At 33.1% G+C, this 16,105-nt stretch overlaps 1 protein-coding gene and 1 long non-coding RNA gene across 2 annotated transcripts; both read right to left on the bottom strand.

Annotated features, from left to right (window-relative positions):
• Nucleotides 1–88: 88 nt before the first annotated feature.
• LOC110838451 (uncharacterized) lies at nucleotides 89–3,483 on the bottom strand. Its single transcript, XR_002546111.2, has 3 exons — nucleotides 3,341–3,483; nucleotides 3,141–3,225; nucleotides 89–308 (listed from the first exon to the last, which is right to left on the bottom strand). It is a non-coding gene; the product is annotated as an uncharacterized LOC110838451 (long non-coding RNA).
• A 3,153-nt stretch (nucleotides 3,484–6,636) lies between these two features.
• On the bottom strand, nucleotides 6,637–14,933 carry LOC110838448 (uncharacterized). The gene is made up of 9 exons (XM_022081650.2): nucleotides 14,839–14,933; nucleotides 13,825–13,979; nucleotides 12,486–12,570; nucleotides 11,124–11,161; nucleotides 10,430–10,465; nucleotides 10,209–10,344; nucleotides 8,431–8,516; nucleotides 8,162–8,189; nucleotides 6,637–6,827 (listed from the first exon to the last, which is right to left on the bottom strand). The coding sequence occupies exons 1-9, from the start codon at nucleotides 14,918–14,920 to the stop codon at nucleotides 6,754–6,756; spliced, it is 720 nt and encodes a 239-aa protein (XP_021937342.1). The 5' UTR covers nucleotides 14,921–14,933; the 3' UTR covers nucleotides 6,637–6,753.
• Between the last annotated feature and the right edge of the window lie 1,172 nt (nucleotides 14,934–16,105).

Here is a 16,105-nt window from a genome sequence, read left to right as displayed (position 1 = left end):
TGATACTTGATGCAATATATTTAGTGTTTACGAAACTGGGTGCAATCGGCTACATGGTTTCATCTTAATTGAAATTATATTGCATAAATTAAAATATTTGAAATAGTTTATTTACTTGATTTCATTTATGTAAACAGTATTAATAGAGTCTGATTGTTCGAGATGCTAAGACAATGTCAAATGCTTTTGTGAATTGTTAATGTATGACATAATACTCGCAATTCATCTGTTGCAAAGTTTCGGATTACAACATTTTGTTGTATCTCCAGTCTTCTAATATATACGCCGAAATGTGTTGTATTTTTCGCCTGAAAAGATACATTCATCAAATGTATTATGAAATATTCAAATATATATTTCTGAGCAGTCTTATATAGCCTAAGCGAATCAGATCATGCTGGTATATTGAACAGTCTGACATGCATATAAGATGACAAGCGAAACGTAAAACAGTGAAAGTTAGTTACAGCGCGCTTTGCTGTAATGAATACATCTACGCATACTTAAAAGAAATTCAGCACCAAAAATTATGCAGAATATAATTTTTTATTTTACACTTGGATATAATTTTATCGGTATTTATTACTAATATTTTTAGTAATATTATTACATCACATTGCTGAATATCTGTCCGTAATACATGATAAAATCCTGCCTTAATACACTTTACATGGGAACTTCTGAAAAATAAATTCGTATATAATGAGGTGCCATGTGCACAACATTTTGAAGATCTGTGCTGTTTGCTGAATTAAAGTCTATTATAAATGTTATTCCTAATACTGCTGCTATAAATTGAAGTTCTTGCTCTTATTTAGTGGTTTAATAAACTGGTTAGAAATGACAATCGAAGTTTAGCGGGAAATGAAAATGTCGTACTTTTCTGCATGTTGCACCAATAAATATATTATTAAGTAACTTAAAATGTAAACATTCAAAACATCGAGATGTGTAACATTACATTTCCTTACGAAAGAATAATATTTTTGGCCACACCTGTGCATAATTTCAGTGACAAAATTGAATATATTTCCTTATTTGTCTATCCAGGAGGTATATATTAAAGAAAATTAATTTGACGGACAGAAATTTAGTCGTCATATAGCATGATCACAAATTAAGCCACAGTTTGAAAAGCTTGTAAATTTTTAAAATTATTCAAACCACATTTTCGAAATCGAATTACTCCAAAATAGTGACCCAACATTGACGTGAACAAAGCATCAAATTTTTGCTCTCATGTGGAACAATTATTCTTCCAATTTATAACCTCAATAGAAATTTATACCTTTTAAACTCTATATCAATTTTTGAGTATTTTGTAAATATAGAGTGAATTTAATTATTTTAAATGACTGGACTGCATTTCGCTGCACTCGTAACAACTGTTTATTTAATGTTTATATTATTTTAGCGTTCAGACACTGCCTGAAGTTGTGTTTTTTAAAGTCACTTCTTTTGTTTATGTGTTATGTGAAAACTGTTGTATACTTTACGTTGTTTTTATATATATTACTAAATTTTTACTAAAAACTTGCTTTGCATTTCACCTGCAATACGCACCGTTGTATTTCCTACTTTTTCATCAGATTGGCGTTTTGATCTACAACGCGAGGGCTGATCTTGTAACAACGAAAAAGTTAGAGTTTCATATTTTTTGAATGGAAGAAACTGAGTTTCTAAACCATTGAAGCCGAAATGTGAGCCCAGATCTTGAAATATTGAATCTCAATTAATATAATTGAATACACAATTTTTGTAATCGTTTATTTATAACGATGTACTTACTTCTTACAATAACAACAAAATTTCTTTACATTAAAAATATTAATAATATAAACTCAAATTAAAAATTGTTTACTGTATCACTCAGCTGTAATTGTCGTTGTTACTTTTTAATTTTAAACAAATTAAAAAATGCACACACAGCGTAACAATCCTGGCGCGTTTATTCAAAGTCCTTATAAATTTTCCACAAGGAAATTCCTCGTGTGAGTCGTAACTTCCCTTCATGGCACAGCGCGCAGTATTATTGTGAATTTCCTGATATTTGTCTTAAATCTTAATCAAAATGGGAATGAGCTGACACATATTAGTGAAATCCTCAATTTCGCGTTTCGTCAAAATCATTTCGAAACGATTTTAACAGGCAGTGCGCTACGAACAAACGATACTCAGAGGAATATGACTGAGGAAACTCTTATACATTTCATTGTTAAATGTATCTGAGTCATTGATTACATGACTAGTAACTTTTAAAGAACTAGGACAAATGGCTCCTTTCGGATATTATTACACTACAATTTTACTAAATACAAGGGAATACACGGAAAATTAATATATACGAATAATTGTATATATTTATTTTGTACAGTCTATACACAAACGTTTGAAGTTTATTGGTGTTGTAAAAAAATATATAATATTAAAACATTTTGTTGTGTAAAATATTATATTAGCGCTCTTAATCGTAAATACGATTTCACATCATTTTTTTAGCGCTTTTATTAAAACGACATGTTTCGACGGGTAATACCGTCGTCTTCAGGTTTTTATCAATTTAAAATATTTTAAAACTATTAGATATTTAATGCAATATATTATAATGATCCGTAGTTCTGTTTGTAGCTTTCCATTTTCATGGTAAGTTGCTTATTGTAGTCAGACGTTATATTTATCAAGAGGTGTTGTGTAGAGTAACGTGCGTCTGACGGCTAGTGAAGAGAATCTGTGTTTTAATATTATATAATTTTTACAACACCAATAAACTTCAAACGTTTGTGTATAGACTGTACAAAATAAATATATTTAATCAAACACAAACATGACGCATATAAGATACAAATTGAATAATTGTATGTTAATTGGTGTATGTGATGTAAGTTTTGTGGAAACATAATGAGATTTAGTAAATTATTCAATTAAAAATTTAGATGTTAGCGTACTTCTTATTAACTAATTTTAAAGCTATTTTCAGTCCGCTCATAATTTTACATATTCATATTTTTTGAAATAACTTCAGCAAATGTTATTTACTATGTAGTTACTTGTATTATTCCAACTTTCTTTAAATTCAAAACGAATAAAGACGATCATAAGTTAACTTAAGAGCTGTTGATAGATTTCAGTGGGTTACTTACAGGACACGGGACTCTGTAGCGTTGATCCTCTCGACGCCACGCAAGTGGGAGACAGACAGAGCAGTGCAGATGAGGTATTCATAATCTAGGGAAGAGAGAATTTTTCTGGAAGAGTTTTAAATTCTGCAAACTGTATTTATGTGAGTTATGTGAAACACAATTTGTTGTCACACAAAGCGGTTAATTTGCAATGTACGTACGTGTAGTATTGTGGAGTAAAGTTTAACCTTTCGTGTATTCTCTTCCTAAAATATTTCTCATCTGCTTGTGTCCGACTAAAACATTTTGCATGTTAAGTCTAATACATTATATTACAGTATATCCAACAACCTGATGATATCCAGGGATGTGCTTTTTGTGTGAGCAGTGCTTTTGTGCGAATTCATACGTGCATGAGCCATGAACTGAATTGGACGTAATGTCATGACATTGGTAAAAACTGTTTTACCCATTTTCAGTGACCGTATCAAGTCTGCAAAATTTTGATTATATAATAGTGATTTTGAATTCTTCATCAGTTACAATTATGATTCTTTTCTGAAGGGTTCAGACGATGGCGTAATACAATTTGGATTGTCGAGTTTATGGACCCATATGATATTATAACATCAGATGATAATTACGATGAACAAATCAAGCAGGCTTAAGTCGATAGGATGCGTAGCAAACACGAGAAATATGAGAAACAAGTACAAAGTTTCTGTTGAAATATCTAAAAACGACAACCTGGAAGATACAAATGCAGATAAAATTACGCCACTAAAATTAATTTTAGAGACAATTTGGAATATCGCGACTGGAATACTAAACTAGTCAGGACAGGCCAGTTAGCTTTTCAAAGACCACACTGTTTCAGGGAATCAAGTAATTACTTTTGTAGCACGTTTTGTGAGAATCATTTCGTGGTATATTTTAATGTAATGTAGTGTTTATCACAACTAATATGTGAGCTCTTAACACATTATATACCCTGTTAACTCAATATAAAATATTTCACTGATTATCAAGGCTTTATACCTTGGCCCCAGGTGCTTCAACCCCCAAAGTTGACACTGGATCATCTGTGATACAAACGCTTATGAACAGTATCGGAGACGGAAAGACTGGGTGGTATTACTCAGTGTGGTGAACATTTAGGGATATCCAAGGTCATTTAGTGCAAAGCCATGGATATTAAAAACATGAGAGCGATCGGTGAATCACAGGGGAGATACATAATTTTTAATATTTTGTACCTGAAGCTGGTCAACTTTAGCCGAAACATACTGTAAAATTAAAATCTGCATGAAGCAACACTGCTTCATCAATGAATTTAATAAGAAAGTTTGCGCAAAAGTTTTGTGGACATAGTGTTTTATTTTTGTGGTTTTGACTGAATATTGTACGCAGATTAGAAATTTTTAACAAGATGCTGTTTTATGAGCAGGAGAGAAAGCCTGTGGAGCAAAACTCTAAAATTAACAGTCCTTCGAGGCTCAGTGATGAGAACTATGCGTGGGAGAAGTCTAGAGAGGTGATGCTCGGTTTGAGGGTGAGTGCTAGAGGAACCAATGTTTCGTGTGGGCAGGGCCCCATGAGGGGGTGTGATTGAGAGAGATCTGTCTGGGAGGAAGGAGCCCGCTGGGACAGACTCCGAAGTGAATGCCCGAGAAGCATAGGAACCTATGGTATTTTCTGTCCTCGCGGAAGGCAGAAGTGTTGCCTAGTTAACTGGGGGCAACTTCGTTGAAGATGGCCAGGCTTTTGTGGGGATCCCCGGTATTTATTAGTCCGGGTTGAGGGGGAAAGAAAAGCCATGGATTTTGAAAGCCTAATGGGGAGGGATAAGGCAAGCGAGTCTAAGTCTAGGGTAGTTCGTTTCTGACGGTTCGAATAAAGTTAAGTGACATGCAAATTGGTTGTATCATGGATAAGGCGGTTTGTCGCCGGCCTCTCATCTCGCGAGATCAGTTTTGTGAGGTTCGTAGTTCACAAAGTAGCACTGGAACTGGTTTTCTGCAGTTCTTTCACCGTTTCATAGGCCTGTCATCGGCTGCACCATATTCCTTCGAGTGTCATCCGGGGGATGGGTCCAACAACTGTCAAGTTTCAGAAACACTGTCTTACCAAATTGCAAGAACAATATGCATTTACCATGTATTGATGTAAATTCTTTGACAAGTAACATAGTGGAGAGACATCTGATTCAATGAAACAGTAGGGAAGTATAAAAATGTAACAAAACGTAAAACACGTGGTATTCGTTAGCCTGATACGCAAAATTAACGTCTACAATCTATAACAAAGACGTACTATTTTCTGCTTTAGGTGATCAAGGAGCAAGTATGTGTTTAAAACATACCCAGGAAAATATTTGTTACGTATTATTTAGTGTTCTGTCTGATGACAGGTCCATATGAACAGGATCCTTCCATTCTTTTCTCGGACTGGGACCTGTTCATATACGTTCTTGGCAGATGATCCAGAAGTGGTTTGCCATTGCCTTCTTCTGAGTGTGAATGGAGTAATTGTTGGGATGCCACGGAGGAAAACTCCGTGTTGCCTAGACCACGGCCTTGCCCAACACAAGTTATAAATTCGGACACCGCCGGGAATCGAACCCGAGACCCCAGGATTACAATGCCAGCGTTCTAGCCGCTAGACTATTTATTTATTTAGTGTTCTGTCTGACGACAGGTCCATATGAACAGGATCCTTCCATCCTTTTCTCGGACTGGGACCTGTTCATATACGTTCTTGGCAGATGATCCAGAAGTGGTTTGCCATTACCTTCTTCTGTGTGTGAATGGTGTAATTGTTGGGATGCCACGGAGAAACTGGGGAAACTCCGTGTTGCTTAGACCACGGCTTTGCCCAACACAAGTTATAAATTCGGGCACCGCCGGGAATCGAACCCGAGACCCCAGTATTACAAGGCCAGCGTTCTAACCGCTAGACCTACGAATAAAATAAAGCATATGAATATTTTGGGATATTTAGTGAACGAATATCAAGATTATATAGATCATATATTATTGTTGGGACAGTGAGATTTTAGAGGTTTCTATAGACGTGGCATGTGCCCTGATTGGGGGGGGGGGGAGATTTCGTACAAAATATTGATTGAAACATTTTTAATTTGAAGACCTAGAATCTCTGTGTTAGAAGTTGTGAGGCAGGATGGAATAATTGATTCACCTAATATGCCACTGTCATCGTAATGAAATATGTGAGGGTAAGATTGGGTGTTATGTGTTAAGAATTAGGGAAACTAGGAAAGCAGAAATTATTTTTGTGGTAACATTTGCTGCGAAATATCCACTTCGAAGACCAATAAGAAGAAAGTTGTATAATAATATGAGAGATATTTTATAAACTGTTAGTGATTGCGAAAGTTGGATGAAACTGGCTCAGGTCCGTGTCCATGACGGGTTTCGTTATAAGCGGTGACAAATTGTGTCCTGCTGACTCAGTGTTTAATATATTTAGTTGAATTTTGTTTAATGAAACACGGCACTATTGATATATTAACCATTTTGTTTATTTTAGTGTTAGCATTATAATAACAGCGGTGGTATAATATTTAAAGTATATGATGTAATGTACAATCCACTGTCAGTCGGCATACATATATTTAATTACTTGTTTGTTTTTGTTTGCTTTTCTGCAACTCTAGAAGCTCCTTTCGGTATGTATCACACTCCTCGCCTGTAAAACACAGAATTTTATATTAAGAATTGGACCATTGTTTCCCAAATTGCTGTCTGCGAGAACTGTGTAGATGTGTCATATGTTTTGATTATGTAAATCTTTATTTAACTGCAAAAGGATATTATTTTAATAGTTATGGATACAAATGTCAAAAATTAATCGAACCACCTAAAACAACATCAAGATCCTTGTGCCTTTTCAGGTCACGTACTTTGAAAGATTCAAATACCCTTTTAATTCTATTATTTATGAAATAGTCTTACAAATAACAGATAAGCACCTTTAATTTTTTTAAAATGTTAGTATTGGCCTCTCGTTCATACCTCGTGGGTGCTCAGTACCTCAGCGCCCTCGATGCGTCAAACTTTTAAAGCTTTAACAAATTGAGCCAATAGGCAAACACTTTCTTAAGCTCAATGTAAGTCATTAACCACGAAAACACAATATACGATTTTGTGCTATAAAATTTTGTTGTCACTTCTGAAACATTATTGTTTCTGTGATGTGCCAAATAAACTCGGCAAAATGCAGTATTCAAATAATTAATGACAACTCGTAGAACATGCACTGAATCCAGCTTGTTAATTGTAGTCTATGAAATACACCACGTTTTACACTTTCAATTCTGTCGTTCTGTAATACAACTTCTAAATTAATTTACAAAGAGTTTTATAGCAATATTTCAAGGTCACACATGGTCATTTCGTAACTTTTCCGACTTAAGTATTTGTTTCTGAACACAAATAAAATAAAATATGTGGAAAATTATGTAGTCTTGTATTAATAGTATGATGGGCATAGTAGTTTAATTACCTATAATCTTAATGGTATCAACTTCGAATATAATGATCATAAATTGGAAACTTGTCAAAACTTATAGTCTTGATAGAAAATAGTAGAGAATTACGAAGGGAATATTTTTAAATAAGAAATCTTCAGATATTGCCTTATTTGTCACAAAGATATTTTTGTATGTTTGTTGAATTAAATTCTTATAAGACACTGTCACTCTCTCTGTCACACACACTCGCAATTGGACTTAAAATGTCACTGAGCCTGGAATTGCTGCGAGTTATAAGTTAAATGGACACTTACTGATTTCAATTTTAAAAGTCTGTTATGATTTGTAAAATTCCTAACCACGAAGTGACTGTGTGGTTCTCAAGAATAAATCTATTGCATAAAGTTGGTTGTGAGAAATGTCATGGGTCAGTGTTTTAACGCCACTTCTGAGGGAAGATGAGGTTGTGTGTTTCATGCAAAATAAATATTTTCTGTGGTTTGTATGCATTCCCTCGTCTTAGAGAATGGGAAACGAGTAATAAACTTACTGTTATCTGTTAGGTCTGCTGGGCAATTCTGAAAATGAGAAGAAATCTATATTATAGTAATATTCAGTCGACATGAAAGATATTTCTCTGAGTGGAAACGAAAATGCACATTGTAAATATGACAAGACTGAAAATGAATTATAAATAAAGGAGTACACTCAATTTCCGCATACGTTGATTATTATAAATCTTCTAGCTATTACTATATTGACATCACAATTATCGGTTACTTTTATATGGTAATTCTTTATTACAACAAATATACTTACCAGAGTAATACCCATTCTTACGCATTTGTAAACTAAAGTTGGTGCCAAATTACACTTCTTTTCGTCAGATCTCTTGTCCAATATTGCTGTAAAGAAATAACGTTTTGACATTTTTACATTTCCACGGTTGTTAAAGCGTGGATGGATATCTTCTGGGTTCTGAACCCACGTAATCTTGGTGGTGGCTACCAACATTTCGGAAGAATTCATTACTCTCATATTTATTTCTACTCTGAAGATATAGGAAGTTTGTTCCTCGAAAACTTTTGTTAGCATATTCAAGACCCAGAAGACAGTGATCACGATAAACATTTGTTTAATAGATATGTAGCCAAATCTTTATTTCGATGAATAATATTAAATATCCAGTTATTGGCAAACAATATACTGTAACGTATTAAGTCAAATGCCTTTAATTATGATTTAGTCGTCAATGTTATAAACGAAATTAAGATTTAAATCGTTTTAATGTCTTCGAAATTACATAATGTGATTCAAAATAAATTCGTTTTTGCAACTTTTACTTCAGATAAATTCTGAAGATTATACCTCACTGCTTTCCAAACCTCTGTATCTGATAAAATGCATCTGTTCTTAAGACCAAGTGTGTCGCACAGAGTTTTATGATTGTTTTACGTAATATGTGACAACTGAAATATTACCTATCGATATAATCAACAACATTGTTTGGCAGCTTTTTTGGTCAGTGAACACTTGTTAAAAAGTGATTTTAATCCTTGCGTGATTAATATTCAAGAACTTGTGGACTGTCGTAACCGTTGCTATGGTAATGACGTTAAGGGACTGTAGGCTTGTCGTCTTCCAGATATGTATTTGTTGGTTGGTTATCACTATTAAAATATTTTTAGCCTTTTGGGACAATAAATTCAATGTAGGTGTTATAACAGTTTCTTTAGTAATATTGCTTAGGGGTTTAGGGTATTACGGAATATTATCTATAAGTATCTTTACTACTTAAGATTGTCTCGTTATTCTCGTTGGGAAATTTTATAGGTAACAAGACTTTTAATACAGAATGTTAGGGCTATCCTTCTATCAGCTTTAGATGAATGAAACATGATATAATAATCTAACTATAGTCTTAAGATATTAAGCAAGGAGAAACGTAAATGATCCAGTGGCTTTAGTTGTGATCCTAATCTCTATGTTTTTGCCTTCGAAAGTCGACCTCCTATAAAAAGCATTACTTCATACGATTTCTGCCCCAGAAATTATTATCGTATCGAACATCTATATTTTACCCCATTCAAATAAATGTATTTTAATGTATGCAGTGAATATTAATAAACATTTCATGTACACAAATTAGTCTCTGTATCGAAAATAAGTAAACTCTGTTTCTGGATTCTTCCTTGCTGATTTTTATCGCATATAATTATGGCATTTAAAATTTTATATTGCAAATGATATTTCGAATCAACTCATTCCTGTACCACTTCATGTTTTTAAATTTTGAGTAATTTCAGTACTTTTTATCTCATCTGACAACCACTGAATTTTAATAAATTTTTTTTAAGGAAATGCAATATCATAATATTTTTATTTTCTCTATAACGTGGATCTTTTATACACTTTAGGGCAAATTAAATTAATTTCTGTTCTTATACTGTTTGTCTTTTTGTGAATGTTGGCAATAAATTTTGTCCATTCGAAGAGATAAATTAGTTTTCCTGATACTTCCACTTTAAAAATGTATTAATAACCATATATACTGCAACAGACGAGCCAGGGTGTGTTAAAAATAGTGTTGTGCTCACCTTTCGCTGTTTCGTTAGCCTGAGCGACACATCCCGGAACCAATTCGTTCGCTACGGCCTTCAAATTGTCTTCGCTGAAGGTCTTATCAATAATGTTCAGAAACTCCGATTCTAACACGAAGCCGTCGCTGTCGACCTGACGGACATCAATACTATTTATAGCACCCAGAAGTGATTTTATGAGCTCGAAATCGATTTTATATAATTTGTGATCAACTTACCACTCCCACTTTCTTAGCAAGACATTGAGCAGTTGCCTGAAACGATAAGTTTAAATTATTGTGATGAGTACTAATAGGGACTTGAAAAATTGTCTCTGCATGAAACGTTTTTCATCAACATATACAGGCATATGTATTTTTTATATGAAAAGTATTAATTTATGTCTATTATACAGCAAACGTTATGTCATGTACTGATTTAAAACTTTTTTAAAATTGATAATCAAATAGTATTTTTGAGTTATATAAAGAAGCAATTTTACATGATGCAATGATCGATCTGATTACTACATGTTTGTGTCATTTAGTGTTAGTTAGCTATAAAAGTGTTAGATAATTAGAAACACGTATGAGTTGAAAGCAGGAAGACAATAAGATTATAATTACATTAAATTAATGTAACAGTAAGTAATTTCGTAAATGTAAATAATATACACACAATTTCCTGTTATCAACAGCAGTTTTATAGTTCAACATTCTACTATTACATATTTCTGTGTAAAAAAATAATTTGAGTCATATATTTTGTTGGAAAAATCTGATTACATTTGACACAAGAACGTGTATAATTAACTTCAGTGCACTACTAAAAATGTTGAGAAAATGTATTAGCTTAGAAATGTCTTTGGAAATGCAAGTGGTAATAAGAAAATAATATTTTTTAAACGTAAAATGAATTTTATATTTTACTTACACACATTTTATATTTGTGTCCATCTCCCTCGCCGGCACCTATAAACACATTTTGTCAATACACACACTTTATGTTAAATCACATTAAAATATTAGGGCACCAGTGAAAATTATTTAAGTTTCATACAATTTAATTCAACTTAGAAAATTTCATTTTTGCCTATCTTATTATTATTCAAGGAAGGAGTATTGATTATATTAGAGTTCTGTTTGCTTGCGGTGATAGTGTTATATGCATTACGTCAGTAGCAAACATGGTTTTGTTGAGTGATAACGAAACGAGGGGGAGTGTTTATTTTAACTGTGTTAGCCGTGTTAGCCTTGCTAACCATTCGAAAAAGGGAAAATAAATGTCCCCTTCTTTTATGGTAGACTGGTACTTCACACACTGTAAAACAGCAGAACCGATTTATCAAAATCACCAACTTCCGGCTTTATTCCTGCTAGGCATTGTTAGCCCGCTAGTTGAGGCTTACGCTGGCCGCGGGCGCCTGTCTGGCTATATCTTCATAATATATTTTATCTGGTCGATTGTGCTATGTTGCAGTGTATGCAATGATACACAACCACGAATATAAGACAGAAACCATTTTATTATTCTTTTTTCGATATGTTACTCTGGTTAATATGGTTAATATGAATGCTATTCTCCTCAAATTTCACCTTTAAACTTAAAACACACAGTTCTCAAACACGAAACACATATTTATTCGTATCATCCACATTCCGTTTACTTAAATTCAGACCTGACAACATTGTTTACATAATGAAAAATTTTATATTGGTTTACGAAAATGTGCTGTAGATATACCTGAAATTTCCTAGAATTAACGTTATGAAATTACCTAAAATCTTATTATTTTAATACAATATACGTATACCAGAGTATTATTAGGGACACCTGCGTTCAGTTTTCGATCCAGATAGCAACTATAATATCAAAGGTTTCTCGTGGTATTCCTCAGTCGTTCGGGTTCATGCTGGGATAGTAGTTTCAATTTGGACAAATAGTTTGTTCTTTACTTTTCAATGTCAGTGTGTGTTGATTGTGGCGTTGTGACGCCATGTTGTCTTCTAAGGGATTACCAAGGTTTCGGAAAAGCAGAGGTCTCCATTTTTAGGGTTGAAGTTTTTTCACTATTTAAAATTCAACACGTCGTCACAACTCTGAAGATCACAATATATTTTTTCACCGTTGTGGGAAAAATCAGACCTCAAGTAATTATCCTATAATGCGACGTTATTTCTCAACAAGTATAAGCCTATTTAAAAACCAAGAATAAATAAACAAACAATAAATGTGTGTTAACATCGGCTGTTGGGCTTACAGTACGTTAGTGAACTGCATTCTGATTCTTCTTACCTTCTGTAATTTCTGATACACATTCGTTATATGATCCAGGAGTTTCTTTCTCAGATTCAGACGACTGTCCGTTTCCACAACATAGCTGTACAAAAGCATATAAAATGTAACTTTATTATTAACAGATCTGATTATATAACTTGGTTATATACTTCGTCTTTTCTGCATTTATTTCTAGACCAACAAGTGTTTCTGTCTTCACTTTTATAGTATTTATATTACTCCCCAAAATATTAATATTATCAGCACAGACCAATAGGTGATGTGTCCCATTAAGTTCCAAATCGACCTGATTTTCTTGGACATTCCTGATGGCATACTCTGAGGCAATAGAGCATCTTCTTGTTTCAGACCATTCTAAATAGGAAATGTATCGGAAAAAAAATTACCTACACGAATTTTTCTATATGAATCACTTGAACGTATTTTAATTACCCTGATTAGTTTCATAGATACGCCAAATTCAAGCAAAATATTGTAAAGAGTGTCTTTTTTTGACTGAATCAAAGACGTTCTTAAAGTATATAAATAGTTGATGGACTGTCCCAGTATATTCCCACTTTTTCTCTAGTATCTGGTGAATATAAAAAATCTGATCACAACAGAATCCAAGCTGATGATCGCCAATTATTTCATTGGGATATAGGATCAGCCTCGCCATAAGAATATTCGATAAAATTTTATAGGCAGATGATAAGAGGGAGATTCTTCGATAATTATTACACTTATTGTTTATGAGACATATTTCATTAAGAACAATAAGTGTGAAATCATTAAATGCTGTGGTAAACTTCAATTGTTTAGTAGTTAGTTTACGATTAAATTTGTGTAATCCTTGCCATCATTCATTTGAAGTCGAATCTGATGATGGAGGAGATTTATTCCAGCGAAACACTGATAAGATTCTACGAAGCTTTAAAATTTCACAATCTAGAATATGACACTCATGTTTTACATTGCCTTGAAAATATATAAACTCAAAGAGAGGTAACAGAACGATGGTGAAATTAATAAAAATGTTTCATAACATGCACTTTTTACTAGATATTATTAGAGTGATCAAACCTAATAGATAAAATAGGTTTATCATGTAGCACGCATAGTAAATGGAAGATCAAAGCACATTTTAGTTTGAAGAATATTAAAGAAAGTGATCACGTGGTACATTTAGTTGTAGGTGGAAGTAGTCAGATTTCACAGTGAAAAATCTGCTCATTCATAATCAGTTACAGATTACTAAAAATAAGGAATATTCTGTGTTGAGATCATTGTACCTATATAATTTTAAACAATTAAGTATCAAAGCTGATGTTTATTATGAATCTGATTGATGACATACCGGGTGTTTTCCTGATGTTCCTGCAGCATTTCGGGTTACTCTGGACAAACTGGAAGGTTCAGTACATTCTTGAAGTTCTTGATCTAACATAGGAATGACAGATCCCACTTTTGGTTCAGCTTCTAGGTTATTCAATGCAGACAAATCTCCTTCAACTGCAATAAATGCATATATTTGTTTCACACAGCCACGTGAAGGAATAATCATAATATTACAGTTGCATAGTCACAGAAGTTTAAGTTTTCAGAACTTATTAATTGACACTAAGAATCAACAAATGCAATAAAAGAATTACTATTTGGCTTATTTAAAACAGTTAAATTTTCCTTAAATTTATTAGTGGTTTAAACATATGTAATAGTTAGAACGAAATTAAAAATTTCTTTAGGACACCCGTAATTCGATTCTGAATGAATGACGTATGTGAAAGCCTTGATTTTAAATTTCTTTCGCTAAATTGGATTTGTCGACAGGTAGAACAACAAATGCAGGCTTATATACGAGTAGTGTTTCTGTGCTACATTGCAACGTATAATTTAGAACCTGTTAAAAATATTAGACTTATGTGTGAACATAACTAGGAGTTTTGTGTGAAATATATTTTAAATGTTAAGAATTACGAACTAGGCATTGTACGAAATTGTAATGCCAAATGTAAGAAACTTCTCACACTCGAATTATGAAAAAGTGAATTTCATACTTAAAATTTGTTATATTTGTGTGGTGGCCACAGGATTTTGTTTTCAGTAATTTTAAATCTATTTTTGTTTGCCAGTGATGTACAAAACAAAGGTTAAACTTATAATTTCATAGGTTTAAATTCGTAGGTTTTAGGATAGGAAGTAGAAAAGTCTGCTTTAGGTGGTATCTAGTGTCTGCCGACTTTAATTTTTCTTATTTTCGCCGCGAATACAGTTTTAATTATCGCCAGTCACAAACAAGAATGTGTACGCTCATACACAATACTTGTGGAAGGATATACAAGTATTTAAGTAGTAAACATCCGGTACTTACATGACCGCGAGTCATGCTGGGGCAGTCCTACCACAGCGACAAAGGCGACAGATAGATGAACTAGCATTGAAGGTGCACTCATGGTGGAAGTTCCTCGTATTCTCTGTGCCAGAGTGATTTCCTTCTGATGTTTATATGTTACAGATGATGTCACGTGTTGACCTGTTTTTTCCGCAGTGTTACGCCACATGGCCTCAGTGCTGATGGTTTCCTGTCCATGATTACAATTTTTGTAAAATTAATGATAGTAAATGAAGTAATACGAGCATTGGTAAAAAGTATAAACTTTTGTGAGTTGAAAGCAGCACAAATGGAGCGGATACGTTAGAAGGTATGAAAATGTGTCCATGAATGAATTATACTACATTAAATTTATGAAATAGAATTTTGTTATTTAATAATAAAAAGTACTACATAACATGCATGTTTATACCTTTGTGTTTAGGGTATATGTCGCGATATGTTGATTAATATAATATTTTCTACATTATTAAAAAAACACGCATCTTTACGTATATTATATGGAGCTTAATTTTCCGTGCCACAGATTGCCTTTGTAAGCACAGAACTGATTTAATCTAGGAATAAATATATAAAAAATATATTCATGGCTTTAATTACATTTATTTTTATATTATGGGCTTACTCTTCCGAAAGACATGATTTGGTGGCAAATTTGTTAACACACTTAACCAAATTCTAAACAGATGGCAATATTGTGTGGTAGTCTGTCTTTTAATTTATACCTGCATATATTCAGATTTACATGTACAACGAAAATGGTTTGACTTAAGATTTGTATGCACTATTTTCTGACTGTTTTAATGTCTCTTTGCGAAAATAGGGATATAACGTGGAGAGGAAATTGTTTTGCCAATCATAATTTTGAATTATAGCATATTAAAAACATAATGAGAACATCGGTGTCTTGATTTTGGTCCCTACTATTCGCACCTGTCTTAAAAGCGAATTTATAGAATTACAGAACTGTCCAAATGAAGACTGATGTCATATTACTCTACGATGAGATGAAATTATCTCATTCTTTACATATTTTTTAAATAATCTTTTAGGCTTACATCAATTATAACTTATTAATATGTCATTTTTGATCGAACTACAAAACAATGTTTCGTTTAATCTGTAACATCAATTATTATCTCTCTCAAGGATAATTTATAAACTCCATAGGCCCCGGAATAGTTGGAAAATTGGTCCCTGTTCTTGAAAATGTCGTGTTATAATAAACAAATGTAAACAAACGTCT

Source organism: Zootermopsis nevadensis, unplaced genomic scaffold, assembly GCF_977971745.1.
Source record: "Zootermopsis nevadensis isolate Lab colony 2312 unplaced genomic scaffold, Znev_1.0 Znev_ptg000021l, whole genome shotgun sequence".
Taxonomy (NCBI): domain Eukaryota; kingdom Metazoa; phylum Arthropoda; class Insecta; order Blattodea; family Termopsidae; genus Zootermopsis; species Zootermopsis nevadensis.
Note: the sequence above shows the minus strand (reverse complement) of the source record. Positions and strands in the feature narration are given on the sequence as shown.

Coding starts and splice junctions, on each gene's coding strand:
- LOC110838448 (XM_022081650.2), bottom strand. CDS start 14,920: ATGAGTGCACCTTCAATGCTAGTTCATCTATCTGTCGCCTTTGTCGCT. Junction 13,980..14,838: donor CCAGCATGACTCGCGGTCAT/GTAAGTACCGGA, acceptor CATTTATTGCAG/TTGAAGGAGATTTGTCTGCA. Junction 10,345..10,429: donor TTGCTAAGAAAGTGGGAGTG/GTAAGTTGATCA, acceptor GATGTCCGTCAG/GTCGACAGCGACGGCTTCGT.